The sequence below is a fragment of the Portunus trituberculatus genome, chromosome 46 (assembly GCF_017591435.1).
Source record: "Portunus trituberculatus isolate SZX2019 chromosome 46, ASM1759143v1, whole genome shotgun sequence".
Taxonomy (NCBI): Eukaryota; Metazoa; Arthropoda; class Malacostraca; order Decapoda; family Portunidae; genus Portunus; species Portunus trituberculatus.
Window position 1 is genome coordinate 29,145,235 of NC_059300.1, and position 15,000 is coordinate 29,160,234.

A 15,000-nucleotide genomic window follows, 5' to 3' on the forward strand; every position below is an offset into this window, starting at 1 on the left:
ATTTGGCGGAATCTTTGGAACCATCCCGCTGCTGTTTGTTGACTCGTGGCCTGTGTTGACAACGCGCTGCTCTTCCATAACTCTATAGGACATCCCCCCCACACACTGTCTCCCTGCCTCCTTGCCTCCCTACTCTGTACATCCCCACACTACACTGCCTCCTTCCCTCCCTCTCCTACACATCCTCACATTCCCCCTGCCTCCCTTCTTCCCCTATACATCTCTACACCTCTACATTCCTTATCTCCTTCCTCTACACATCCCCATAACCTTCCCCTGCCTCCCTCCCCTACACATCCTCACACCCGTCTTCCTGTCTCCCTCCCTTAAACATCCCCACACCTTTAGACTCCCTCTCTCCCTTGTCATGTACATCCACATCTTCCTAAACTATTTCCCGCTATGGACTGGCTGTGTTTAGTTACTCGTAGGTGTTCTGCGTTGCTCTGATCAGTTGCTGTGGGTGTTTTGCTCTGCGTATTGGTGTCCCCGCTGTCTGGTGGTGGTGGTGGCGGTGGCAGTGGTGGTGGTTGGCTTGTGATGGTTACCGGTAGTGGGCGCTTGTTGTTGACTCTGTGTGTTTGTGTGCTGAGAGAGAGAGAGAGAGAGAGAGAGAGAGAGAGAGAGAGAGAGAGAGGAGGTTAAGGGTGTGTGTGCGTGTATGTATGTGTGTGTAGCTAGTGACTCCTCTCTCTCTCTCTCTCTCTCTCTCTCTCTCTCTCTCTCTCTCTCTCTTTCTGGTTGTCATAGTGCCGCCAGTGATATTATTCCCCATGACAACCACTCCTCTCTCTCTCTCTCTCTCTCTCGACGCAAAGATGATAGTGACTCTTTTCTTCATAATTACGTATAGGCAGTGCGCGTGTATGAGAGAGAGAGAGAGAGAGAGAGAGAGAGAGAGAGAGAGAGAGAGAGCATGAATAAAGGTTTGGAAATTTTGGGGAGACACGTATGAGAACCCACCGCCTGGCAGGGAACTCTAGGTGGCTGTCTTTTGTTTTGTTTCATCTGGTGGGCGGCAGTTAGAGGCCATTTGGCAAGATAAATGAGGTGAGCTGAAGGCAGTAGTCCCCTGGCCCATATTTATACCTGCTGGGTGTGGGATCCGCTGCAGCCGCCTCGTGTGTGCCCAGTCACCCGTGCTGAAGCCTCATCTGTTTCACCTGTTTCACCTGTTTGAGTGCCGCGGTCCACTTCACAAACTGCTGGCCAGGTCTTCGGCAGGTTCCTCTCTGCGTGGACTCTATCTCCCTCTCTCCCTCTCACTCGCTCACTCGCTCGCTCGCTCTCTCTCTTTTTTTTCCCCCTTCCCTGTCTCTTCATATTTTCCTTTTTATTTTCTTTTTTTCTGGTCTGCGTGTGAGTGTTGGTAAATGTGCGTGGTGCGAGTGTTGATAGGTGAGGATGGGACGGGAGGGTGTTCAGAAGTGTGTGTGTGTGTGTGTGTGTGTGTGTGTGTGTGTGTGTGTGTGTGTGTGTGCTTGTTGGGGGGAATGGAGGGTTGATACGTGTTCGAGTAGGAGGGGGTGGATGTATCGGTTGGGATGGGGGTATAGGTTAGTGTGTGTCAGTGCATGGTGGGAGATTGCTGATGTGTGTGTGTGTGTGTGTGTGTGTGTGTGTGTGTGTGTGTGTCCGCCTGTTCTTGTCTATGTAAGGTAGTGAAAGTGTTTATGTATAAGGGGAAGTCTTTCATTATGTGAACGTAGGAAGAAATTGAAAGAGGTAAAGAGAAAACGAAGAATATATGTACTACTGTTTTTGCTACATTCGAAGAAAATACTAGTCAATTATGAAAGTGGTAAAAAGATCCCATCATTTATTACCCTTGAGAAAGCAGTGATATACAAAGCTACTTTATTACCACACTTTAAGGTAAATATGACCAACTGTAATGGAAAATGTGAGAAACAATAAGATATAAGAAACAAACTATGGGGAGGGAAAACACCCAACTCATACGTACCAACATATTTCTTACGTTAGAGTACAATCGTGTAGGTTTGTTATGATGAAGTAGCAGGCACTATGATACCACTGAAATGGTTAACAAATATAATATTTATTACTGAAAGCCTCACATTACAACTCAAAGTGTTAAACTACCTCAAGGCAATCTGAAACGATGTAATGCTGGGCAAGGGATCAGGATCACAGCTAGAAAGGATCTGCCGCCAGTAGACTGCCATGTATTCCATCTAGCGGCGGACTCTCTCCTTCTACCCTTGCGGTGATGGCCCGGAAAACTCTTACCTTACTCAAAAATACGAGTACCTCGACTAATTTCAGAAGCCCCAAGTTAAAGTTAGACAATTCTTTAAGGGTATTGGTGTGGTTCTAGTGACAGATTGATAAGATTCCTGTGTTATGAACAGGAGAAACACTCTTGAGAGCCTGGCTGGATGTCTCTGTGGCCTTTGAAACTAGTGGTGGTGAGAGAGCGAAGCGTTTCTGAATACAGCCAGCCCCATGACGCACGGAGGCTATATATTCACACGGCGATCTCTGGTGAGCCTAATGTGCGGCGGGTCATTAAACACGTTCATCTTTTAGTGTGTGTGTGTGTGTGTGTGTGTGTGTGTGGGTGGAGGGAGGGGGCGATGAATTCCCTCACTTCGTCTTTCTCTCTTCTAAGGTCTATATTCAGAAACGGTTTTGTCTCTCACCACGACTATTTCCAAAGGCCAAAGTGATGATAAGCAAAGATTCTCAAGACTATTTTTTTCCTTTCGATAATCCAGATTTTTTTTTTTTTTTTTATTTAGTCAGTGGAAGTATATAAACACTTCAAAGTCCCGGGTAACTTCGACTAGAGCCTTATGAAAGTAAAGGAGGTATGGTGCAGAGGTGTTTCAGAATATGAATCTAACTCTCTGGGTATTCAAGGCACTGCCACAAAGCCGGGATTAGCTAAGATGTGGCTTTGTGTGGCTCTCTAATTCCCCACTACCACTACTCCCAACGATGCAGGAGTGTTGTGGCCAGCAGTGTTGAGTTGATGGTAATTTGTCTGTATTTCACATCGTCTTGCTTAAAACATTCCATCCTGAGCGAGAAAGACTTACCACCACCCCAGAGGAAGCGTTGTGTGGCGTGACCTGAGGGAGGGTAGGCTAGTATCGGGGACGTAGAGAACATAAGGGAAGCTGTAAAAAAAAGCCAGTAGGCCTACACGTGGCTTGCTTACGTACGCCCACACATCTTTTTTTTATTTGTCTTTCTCTCCAAAGCTTCCTATTGACTTTGAAGTAACAACTTGGTTACTGAGTATATTGTAGCTATCCAGCACTATTTGAAAACCAGTGCTATCCTGTTCTTTTTATTTACATATGTAATGCATGGAAGCTTAAATTCGTTGTTTTTGCTCCCATCGTGATTCTAACCATGTCTTGATGTTTAGGATAGGACTCGGAGTAATAATATCATTGTACTAGTAATTAATTTTTTTCTGCTATTTTTGGTTTGGGCATCTTCAGCGGACCTTTTTCTTCTTTGTTTCTGTTGTCATTGGCTTTTCTTGCATAACAAAACTCGTGATAGTCAAGAACACGAACATAAGCTTTGGAACTCCCTGCCTGCTTCTGCATCTCCAACCTTCTTATGACTTAAGCTCTTTAAAGAAGGAGATTTCAAGTCACTTATCTTCAAATATTCTTTTATTGTATTTGACGCTGCTATGGGAACTGGCACTCAAGTGGGCCTTTTCCTCAATTTTATCGTTCTTTTGGATGAGGTACACAGTTTTAGATGAGGATATGGAGTTACAAATGGTGTGGAATGGAATGATGAAGTGGAGAGGTGGAATGGGAGTTACACCTTGAGTTGAATCCTCGTTGCCTTCCTGAAGCTCACATTCAGGGAACACTCGTACTTAGTGTTAATCTTAATCATGCGGCAACTGTCTTCTGCCCACTTATGCTTTGTGTTGCTGTCCATCACGCCAGCACTCCACCGGCCCAGCAGCACCTCCTCCCTGTCCCTTAGTCTCTCGTTTATCCGTCTTAATGGGAAAAAGGAAAAGGAAATGAACCTGCCTCAAAAGGTTTGGTGAAGGTGGACAGGAACGAGAGAGAGAGAAAGAGAGAGAGAGAGAGAGAGAGAGAGAGAGAGAGAGAGAGAGAGAGAGAGAGAGAGAGAGAGAGAGAGAGAGAGAGAATTTGTTACCGGTACAAGTCTAGTTCCCTAATATTAACAAACAATACAGTAAACCACAGTCAGAATTCCCTATGTTGATCTACACACGGGTATTCATTCATTCACCTATTGACTTTGCTTAACTTTGTGGCTGATAGGCAAGCTGTGTTCGTCCCGAGGCTGGAGTCACACGGGAGTTAAGAAATCGGATTATCTTCAGCTTGGATAAAAGCGTGGACCTTTCCATCCTCCTCCTCCTCCTCCTCCTCCTCCTCCTCCTCCCCTCACCCGTCCGTACCCTCAGCATCACCAGAATTGTGACGTTATACATTAAAACCTTGACAGAGCTCTTTGCATATGGCATAAATTCCAGGACTGTCTCTTCCAGGTAAAGGGAAAGTACATAAAGAAAAAGAAGTCTGAGAAACGTACTCTGTAAAATTCTGCGCTACTCCTCGGCCAGGTTAGGTTAGGTTAGGTTAGGTTGGGACTATATCCTCTCCACTTACTGTAATAGTAGAGGAGATTTTTTGTGAGTGTATAGTAAGAGGATCGACAATAGGTTAGATTAGGTTAAGTAAGGTTTGGTCTGGTTAGGTTTGGTTTGGTTAGATTTGGTTAGGTATGGTTAGGTTACATTAGGTTTGATTAGGTTAAAGTTAGGCTTGGTTAGGTTTGGTTAGGACGTTCTTCTCAAGTCATCGTAGTAGCATCCGGGCCTCTTTGTTGCCATATAATGAGAAGATCGACATTAATCTGTGTAAGAGCTGCACTGCCAAGGGTTACCGCCTCCCTCGCTCTTGTGAACCAGCCCCTCACTACTACCACCCCTCCCTCTCTACTGCCTCTCCCTCCTTTTATGCCCTATCCCTCACCACCCGTCCTCTTACCCTCACAACCCTCGAGGGCACACACACACACACACACACACACACACAGTTACGGGGCTCCCTCACACAATGGATATTACTCTGGTTCAGGTCCACTCTTTTTAGATGATGGATTGCATTTATCATAATATTTGTGATGAAAAACCTGGTGGTGGTGGTGGTGCTGGTGCTGGTGGTGCTACCGCTACCTTCTGCCTGCTTGTGTTAGGTTTGAGGTTATGGAGGAAGGAGGAGGTTAGGGAGAAAGGAGTGAAGGATACGCGAGTTTCTGTCTTGTGGTGTGTTTGTTGTCTCTCGTGTGTGTGTCTGTTTTTCCTGTTTTTATGACGGAGTAGAAATTGAGGATTGGTGAGTGAGTGTATCGCTTTTGTCTTTCTGTGTGTGTTTCACTGTTTGATCTGCTGCAATCTCTGACGAGACAGCCAGACGTTACCCTACGGAACGAGCTCAGAGCTCATTCGGATAGGCCTGAGACCAGGCACACACCACACACCGGGACAACAAGGTCACAACTCCTCGATTTATATCCCGTACCTACTCACTGCTAGATGAACAGGGGCTACACGTGAAAGGAGACACACCCAAATATCTCCACCCGGCCGGGGAATCGAACCCCGGTCCTCTGGCTTGTGAAGCCAGCGCTCTAACCACTAAGCTACCGTGTGTGTGTGTGTGTGTGTGTGTGTGTGTGTGTGTGTGTGTGTGTGTGTGTGTGTGTGTTATTCACCACGGTCGTCTGCTGGTTACCCAGCCAGTCTTTCCCCTAAGGAAAGAGCTCAGAGCTCGTAGTGACCGATCTTCGGGTAGGACTGTGTGTGCGCGTTTAGTGCTCTCTCTCTCTCTCTCTCTCTCTCTCTCTCTCTCTCTCTCTCTCTCTCTCTCTCTCTCTCTCTCTCTCTCTCTCTCTCTCTCTCTCTCTCTCTCTCTCTTGAATGAGTAATGCCGGGTGAAGTAGCAGCAGCAGCAGCAGCAGTAATAATGAGTCAATCCCGGCCCTCGAGGAGATAGCTGAGTCTGGCACATAACTGAGCGAAGGCAGAGTGAGACGAGGCAAGGGAAGAGAGAAAGACTGAATGTGTTGGATCATCTAATACGGTTCTCCTCAAGCCTTATTAAGACCTATTTGAGCCTTATTAATGCTCTCCTGGAAGCCTTGCGGGCACGGGGGACTCCGGAGGAAGGAAGGACGGGAGGAAAAAACCAAATTAAGACTGACTGTAATTACTTTGGGGGATAAGTCATTCCATACTTGATTAAGCGTAAAGGTGTATGATTAGTGTTGACATGTGGACGAGTCCCCGAGTCTTGCTGGGGCTGTGGAGATAGACAAACATGGGGAAGGTCAGTGTGGTGGTGGAGTAGGGACTGGTATCTCCCTCCGCCCTTCTTCACCCATCCATCCACCTCATCAGGTCCTCCAGTCCACCGTGAAATGTCTAACACAAGGACCCCTCCCTCTCTTCCTTGCTGTCTCACTACACCCTCCCGAAGATGTAATTCCTTCCCCTGCTAATAAGAAGTGGGTCTTATTTCCGTGTGGGTAACGGGACGGTGGGGTCACTTTGCCTCCCCTTGGTTGCCATCTCTTTCATTACTCATTGGAATCCATGCATTTGGATTTCATGGAGGTGAACACGAACTGATACGATAAATCCAAAGGACCTCAATGTAATCTGATATACATATTTCAACGCATTAGTCTGTGATCACGTGATGTAGTCAGAACATTGCACTAACCGAGTCTTTCTTCCTTCGCCAGCTGGAGCACTGCTACTACCACGGCACGGTGAAGGACTACTCGGGCGCCATCGCTGCCTTCAGGACCTGCAATGGCTTGGCGGGCATCATCCAGCTGGGCAACGAGACTCTCCTCGTCTCCCCGATGGTTGGCGGTGAAAAGCTGGTAAGTGGCATGGCCGAGGCGGGGCTGGCAGGGGCTAGGGGGGGGATTGGAGGGGTCGGCATTGGGACAGAGTATTAGAATAGGAACTGAGGCTTCCCCTGCGAAATATTCGGTAGGATATTTTTCCCCGCTCCCTCAGCGATTAGGACAGGCCAGGCGACGGGAAAGGTGAGGCGGTGAGAGCATCAAACCCTCCACGCTTCCAGGTTCACCTCTCACATCAGCCACGGTCTTCCTAAAGCTGTTGTGTCTTCGTCCTGGCCAGACGTGTATTGCTGGTACCTCTCAATGTTTAGCTGTGTTATCGTGCTCTAGTTTATCTTTCATTCCTCGCTGCTTTCCCTCCTACCCTCATCCCCTCCCCCCTTCCTTCCCTCCCTCCAACAACCAACAGGGAACCACTACCACATGCATTATTTCACCCCCCCGCAGCCCAGCCACACCTCCTCCCGCTGTGACAGTTCTAAAACATCAAGTACGAAATAAAAGCTTCCGGAATTTGAATACAAGGACAAAAATCGTAGTATATATATATATATATATATATATATATATATATATATATATATATATATATATATATATATATATATATATATATATATATATATATATATATATATATATATATATATATATATATATATATATATATATATATATATATATATATATATATATATATATATATATATATATATATATATATATATATATATATATATAAAGAAAATAAACAACTCGTAGATAAAACCCGTAGCTGGAGAAATCGGCTTACCTCGCTCGTCAATATCGGACAGGGATCTGGATTCTCAATACCCGATTTGTGGATGTTTTCTAACTCTCAGCATCGTCATACGCTGCCGATGCTGAGCCTGGAGTATCTACGGGAAGGCCTCAGTTTTCTTGTTTTTTTTTTTTTTTTTTTTTTTCACGGGCATCGTCTTGTGATAATATACTCATTGTGGTGTTGTGTTATTTGGGAGCTATACTCTCTCTCTCTCTCTCTCTCTCTCTCTCTCTCTCTCTCTCTCTCTCTCTCTGGCTTTCCAAGTAAAATTTTTGCCAAGTCATTATCGTTACAGCTATAGTTTTTATTATTATTATTATTATTATTATTATTATTATTAATATTTTTATTAGCATTATTATTATTTTTATTATTATTATTATTATTATTATTATTATTATTATGATAAAGAGATAGGAAGATATGGTAGTTATGTATTATTTATCCTACTAGCGAGGTAAGTGGAAGTTGAGTTTATATGCCTGCAAGTTAGTTCACGGAGACTTCACTGCCGGCAATCCACTTTACTGTTGACATCTGGCCGGACCTCTGCCATCCTCTCACCACCCCCACCCTTGCTCTCCCTTCCTTCCTCCGCCTCTACCCCTCCCTCCGCACCACCTCTTTAAAGTTAAGATTAATTCCTACCACAAATCAGGCCCGCTGTGCATCCCTCGCATTGTTTCCTTTCATACGAGACCAAAGTGACAAAAACTCGCGGTACTTAGCAAGGAGGGAGCCACTGGGCACCACGCCAGCGGAGGAGAGGAAGTCCCGTTTAGAGATCTCAGTCACAGGACCGCAGCAGCCTCGTAATTATGTAGTGATAAATTGGTTTCTCACTAATGGTCACAGTAAGAGTTTTAGTTTCTATTTCGATCTTCACAATACGAAAGAACTTAATTTTTTTTCAATACATCACAGATTAATGATTTATCTTGTGATTGATAAATATATAAGTAGAAAGATTGATAGACAGTTAGACAAACGTATAATTCCACAAAGTAGAGATGTTGCTAAACCATCTAAAACGTTTTTCCTTGACATTACGAGCTACGGAAGCTCTCCACACCCATCTGTGGTATCAAACTACAGACTTAATGACACTTTTTCCTTTTAATCCACGAGTACGAGTCCAGATATCCATGAAATCACGAGACCTTACCTAACCTCACCTCACGTAACCTCACTTATCTGGGATTTGAACTAAGAGGTGCCAGTCAAGGTGTAAAGTTTCCTCATGACACCAGCTGTCCTTATGAATCAAGAGCCGCTGCCAGATGCATGAGACGGCGGTATATTTGATCCTGTGTTGACTCACGTTAGACTGCTGCAGGACCCTCCACTCTGGGCACGGGCGATCTAAGGGCGAGGCTAGCTTGGTGAGGAAAGAAGCGGCAATAGGTTAATAGGAGCAAGGCGTCCGTTGCTTCATCCATCACAGGAAAGACTCGTGGCTCTTATTAAAACTGTGTGTGGGAAGAACGATACCTGGCCCTCCCTATACCTGCCATCCGCTCCCTCACCCTTCCTTACTACCCCTTGCCATCTTCACGCCTACTCCTTTAAAAACAACACTCCCGCAGCATTTTGGGAGGTTATAAACAAACATACGCACACACATACGCTCACATCCTTTCGCCATGGTTATTATATAAATCTATGTGTATATCGTCTTTTTTTCAGTGTATTCTTATCTTCTATAGTGTAAGTTTACCTATTTCATTATTTAGTATACGTGTGTGTTTGTAGGTATTGAAATATATGCACAATTAAGTGTTTAAGTGAATATGTGTACCTCTCTCTCTCTCTCTCTCTCTCTCTCTCTCTCTCTCTCTCTCTCTCTCTCTCTCTCTCTCTCTCTCTCTCTCTCTCTCTCTCTTAAATGTTCTTCAATCTAAGCATAATCAAAGATTCATCAGTTCCCTAAGCTAAACTGCAAGCCAGGCCCTCCTTATGTGTGAAATGAGGGACAGCAGAACAGAGAGAGAGAGAGAGAGAGAGAGAGAGAGAGAGAGAGAGAGAGAGAGAGAGAGAGAGAGAGAGAGAGAGAAAGAAAGAAAGAAAGAAAGAAAGAAAGAAAGAAAGAAAGAGAGAGAGAGAGAGAGAGAGAGAGAGAGAGAGAGAGAGAGAGAGAGAGAGAGAGAGAGAGAGAGATAGTGAGAGTGAGAGAGTGAGAGTGAGAGAGGAGGCCAAAGTAATGAGAGGAAGTTGCTGGAGAGATGAAGAGTGGCAGGCGTTTGAATCGAATTACAGGAAATAGAGGGGAAGAGAAGGAAGGAAAAGTAAATAGAGAAGTTGGTAGAGTAGAAGGAACGGCAAAGGTAAACACTAAACAGGTGGGTGGGAGAGGCGAGGCGAGTGTAAGGAAGTGGATACAATGACGGGGTGTGACAGAGAAGAGAGGGAAGGAAGTGACTTGGTGTGTGTGTGTGTGTGTTATGTGTAGTGACTTGGTGAAAATGCGTGTTTTTTTTTTCTTTCTTTTTTTTTGTAATATACGTATGTTTTGCTCATTGTGCTGATCTCTCTCTCTCTCTCTCTCTCTCTCTCTCTCTCTCTCTCTCTCTCTCTCTCTCTCTGTATTTCTTACTACTACTACTACTACTACTACTACTACTACTACTACTACTACTACTACTACTTCTACTACTACTACTACTATAATATTAACAACAATAACTATCAATATGAACAAAGAACATTCATCCCTCCCTCCTTCCAGCCATACTTTCCCCACGTCACTCGCATAACTCACTCCTCCACTCACTCACTCACTCACGCACTCACGCACTCCCTCTCCGGCAGCCCAAGCACCCGCATTTCATCATCGAGTCGAAGAACACACACATCAGGCAGAAGTGCGGCTACCAGAGCGGCTACGAGTGGGGCAACTGGGAGGAAAACTACAACCGTTTGAGTCGAGGCCGCAAGAAGAAGCAGGCTAGACACAGGTACATTCGTGACGTGCGCACCACCATTAAGTACATCGAGACGGCTCTCTTCCTCGACAAGAAATTCGTGAGTATATTATGTTGTTGTTGTTCTCTTTGTTGCTGTCTTAAGTTTGTGAGTGTATTCTTGGGTGGTGTGTGTGTGTGTGTGTGTGTGTGTGTGTGTGTGTGTGTGTGTGTGTGTGTGTGTGTGTGTGTGTGTGTGTGTGTGTGTGTGTCTTGAGTGTGTGTTGTTTCTGCGTCAATAAAGTGGTGTGTTAATGTAGGGGTTTCTAAAAATTACGTGATCTTTTTTTTTCATTTATTTACTCATTTTTATTTATTCTTTATTTATTTATTTTTTTTTTTTTCATCGGAGCATCACCAGTGAACACGCCTGCCGGTAATGGTTGTAGCTTTACCGACAGTTTGGCCTTGTTACTCTGCCTCCATTACGTGCTGGGATGCATGTATACTGCGTTATAGTTAAGTTAGGTTAGGTTAGGTTAGTGTGTGTATTGACCCCATCGCTCCTGCGCCTTCCGATGCATAGAACTCTGATCCACACTTGTATCTGCTGCATATAGGAGCTGTATATCAATTAAACACACACACACGCACACACACACACACACACACACACACACACACACACACACACACACACACACACACACACACACACACACACACACAGCGTCGTTTTATATATACGTATCGAAAGAAAAAAAAAATGCCAAGTGAAATTACATACATATTTGAATTACGGCTGCCGATGACCAGGTTGATTATCAAAATTAATTCGGTGATGCTTTGACAGAGTTAAAGTTGTAGCCTTCCTTCCTTCCTCCCGGCCGCCCGCACCACCACCACCACTACGTTGATTTCTCTTCATCTGTCATCAGTTGTAAATTCTAAGCTTGGTCTCTGTATATACCACTCCGCTACACCACGACTCCTTGAACTGTACCCGCTCTATCTGCACTCTTCCCTACATGGAGTCATCCTTGTGGGATCCGTAGGGCGCTTGGTGGAATACATGTGGGAGCTACACCCCTAAACTTGCCCTTGCGAGATCCCAGCGGGCGTTTCCATGGCAACAGACTGATACTCCGCAAGTGCTGCTGATCCTGCCGTCCCCTTTCCAATAATTTCTCTTCCTCAGCGGCGGTGTTGAATGCCCCCGTTGGAAGAGAGAAACCCATTGCCTCTCCTTCACTCATGTTTAAGTTAACTTAGGTAGAGTCAAACCGTAACAGGTGCGCTTATGACAGATTAGTGTTACAGGTGGGTGTTTTATTTTATTTTCATTTTTTTTTTTTTAAGTTTCCTGGGAATTAGTACATGTTTTCCAACGAGATATACGAAACTGTCTTTAATTTTCTTTTTTCTTTCTTTCGTTTTATTTTTTTAGATATTTGTTTTACCCGTGTGTGTGTGTGTGTGTGTGTGTGTGTGTGTGTGTGTGTGTGTGTGTGTAATAAGTAATCCTAAGTACGAAAGTATCATGAAGATACAATAAAACTAAGAAACAAACACCCACTCAAACATTATCATTATCCATTAGGTTATTTCATTCACATCACTTCATACAAATTTCTTTCCACCTCTGCTCACTCTCACAGTCTCACTACGCCTTCTCTCCCACCAGATGGAAGACCGAAACTACTCCAGAGTGAAAGCAATCAGTGACGCTCTGCAAATCGCCAACATCGCAGATCTGGTGAGTAGCGAAAACCTGGTGTTTCTTACCACTGATACACGTTCATTTAATTAACAGATAATAGCAATACAGTACTTAGTAGCTCATTTTGATAACTGTTGGCGCTTTTCCGTTTTTCTCTGCGCTAAGAATTGCATGGCTCACACTGTTTAAATCGACTACGTAATGGTGTGTTTTATATACTGAAAAAATAAACCACAATATTTTAAGTTTGAAGAGTTGCCATGAGGTAAAGGAGGACGTCTAGAAAGTAGTACTTACATAACCACCTGTTGAGAGAATTAATCGGTATCCACGCCTGCAGGAAAGACTTTATACATTCTGAAACACGTCTACTCCATTCAAAAGGCTCTAGTTGAAGTTGCATGGGATTTTCATGGGTGTGTTTTATTTATTCATTCTTTTTTTTTTTTTTTACGATTCTAGTGACAGATTAATATGTTTTTCTATATTTTTAATAGGTAAAAGACTCTTGAAAACCTATTCACGTTATTCTTACAGTAGCAGACTTTTTATATAGGTGCGTTAACTGACAAAACATGGGAGGACAGTAGTACACATTCTATCAGCACAACACTGCGCATGGTTAGGAACACACCTCACACCACACACCATACACCACAGCAAGACGACAGCAATATAGTTAGGAACACAGCACACACCACCAGAAAGACGCCGATATTGTTAGGAACACACCACACACCACAGTAAGACGACAGCAATATAGTTAAGGACAGCACACACCACACTAAAAAGACGCCGATATTGTTAGGAACACACCACACACCACAACAAGACGACAGCAATATGTAGTGGCGCTGTTTGACCCTCACTCTGTCCCCCAGTACTTCAAGACCATCAACACCAGGATCACCATCACCTACCTGGAGACTTGGTCAGGCAGGAACCTCATCGACCTGGGCAGAAATCAACCTATATCCACCGCCGTCATCAATTTCTACAGTTACGTTGGGGAAAACCTCAATGAGTTTCAGAAGGATACGTCACACCTTATCACGTGAGTATCTAGCAGTGACTAGCACACACACACACACACAGTCACACACACACCTGCTGAAGCAGCTGAAGGACTGTCGTTTTTCCTCTATTTATTTTTCTCATCATGTGATTATAATGATGTTCGTTTTATCTACACTTATATACTTGATTTTAACTATGTAATTTCTGTACAGTAGGCTACATGCAGTATTTTTTTCGACGTCTAGCTTCTCTCTCTCTCTCTCTCTCTCTCTCTCTCTCTCTCTCTCTCTTAATTAAGACGATTCAAATTTGCCAAGACATCCCAGAGTTATATTCGAATATCGTTCTTTAGGAGCAGGCTGTACGTGAAAACTTATCAAAGTATTAATAACAAAGCTAAATTAGTAATGTTTGTTCAGACTACATGGTAATTCGTCGAATGGTTTCTAAAGTACGCGTATTCAAACTTATTAAACTTACCAATATTCCCCCTCGTTAATGATGATAGATGATTTGTTGAAATATTTGGTATAACTGCAGAGTTTCACCACAATCAGCTACGTGTTTTTTACCCACCTCAAGAGATAGAGCTCCTCATTACGAGTAATTTGAACCCCATATATACTAACTCTGTAGGTTTACCAAATATTTTTTCTGTTGATATGGGACTTCAATCAACAATGTATGATAAATAAAAGGAGTCAGAGACGCAATAAATGAAGCCAGATACGCCGCAATAAACAGTTTGTTTTAATTCTCTAAGAGTCGTATGCGCAGTGTAGATACAGTACACCACATGCATCTTTTTGGATCCAACCTTATACTATGTTCTTCCTTGCATTGAAGCCATGGATGGGTAGGTGTATGATTATTTCGTACATGTGTTTGTGGATGGATCCTTCTATTTACCAATGTGTTCCGCTGCAGTGGGGAGCAGTTCGAAGGCGGAGAGTCGGGCATGAGTGTGCCGAACAGTGTGTGCACATCCAAAGCTGCTGGCATCTCAGTAGACCTCAACGTGTACGAGCCTCACCTGGCGGCCTCCACTATGACCCACCAGATCGGCCACAACATCTACATGTCCCACGATGACGGAAGTGAGTCCTGGCAGAGCTGCCATGGGGTTGATGTTTACTATAAGTACGACAGTTACTCAAGAACCTCTACAGGTTGTGGTAGTATATTAGCTCACTGTACTTTTTGGGTTTAGGTTAATTTTGGGTTTGGTTGATGGGGAATTCGAAATGGACCAAATTTTGCATTCCTGTAAAAACTCTGAGACAAAATACTGTATATGTCAAAAGGAAGTTGCAAATTTTTACCTGAAGTAATTAAATAATTTCTTTAGTGGCGCCATAACAAAGATTATATGCCGCAGAAATATAAAATTGCATGTAAATGTAATTAATGTGGAAATGAAGGATGAAAGCAACAGTCACACAAGTACACTTCACTAATGATGAGACCAGAAAGGGGGAGGGCGGGGGTTAGTTTGCAAATAGGCCTTAAAGCATTGCGTATGTATGTTTGAATTGCAAACTTACCCTTTATACTCGAAAAAAAAATTGACGATGCATCCCAAGGTTTGTGGAGTGTTTCTGACTTGGCAGAACTCCCAACATACATACGATGGGAATCAGGTAAAT

General features: G+C 43.8%; 1 protein-coding gene across 10 annotated transcripts in view; it reads left to right on the plus strand.

The window, feature by feature from the left end:
* LOC123520139 (disintegrin and metalloproteinase domain-containing protein 11-like) overlaps positions 1-15,000 on the plus strand; it is a 722,595-nt gene that overhangs the window by 573,525 nt on the left and 134,070 nt on the right. For all 10 annotated transcript variants that reach the window (XM_045282075.1, XM_045282076.1, XM_045282074.1 and 7 more), the window contains 5 exons: positions 6,784-6,927; positions 10,526-10,738; positions 12,302-12,373; positions 13,219-13,391; positions 14,282-14,451. In XM_045282075.1, coding sequence (XP_045138010.1) covers positions 6,784-6,927; positions 10,526-10,738; positions 12,302-12,373; positions 13,219-13,391; positions 14,282-14,451 — 772 coding nt within the window. The remainder of the gene's footprint in view (positions 1-6,783; positions 6,928-10,525; positions 10,739-12,301; positions 12,374-13,218; positions 13,392-14,281; positions 14,452-15,000) is intronic.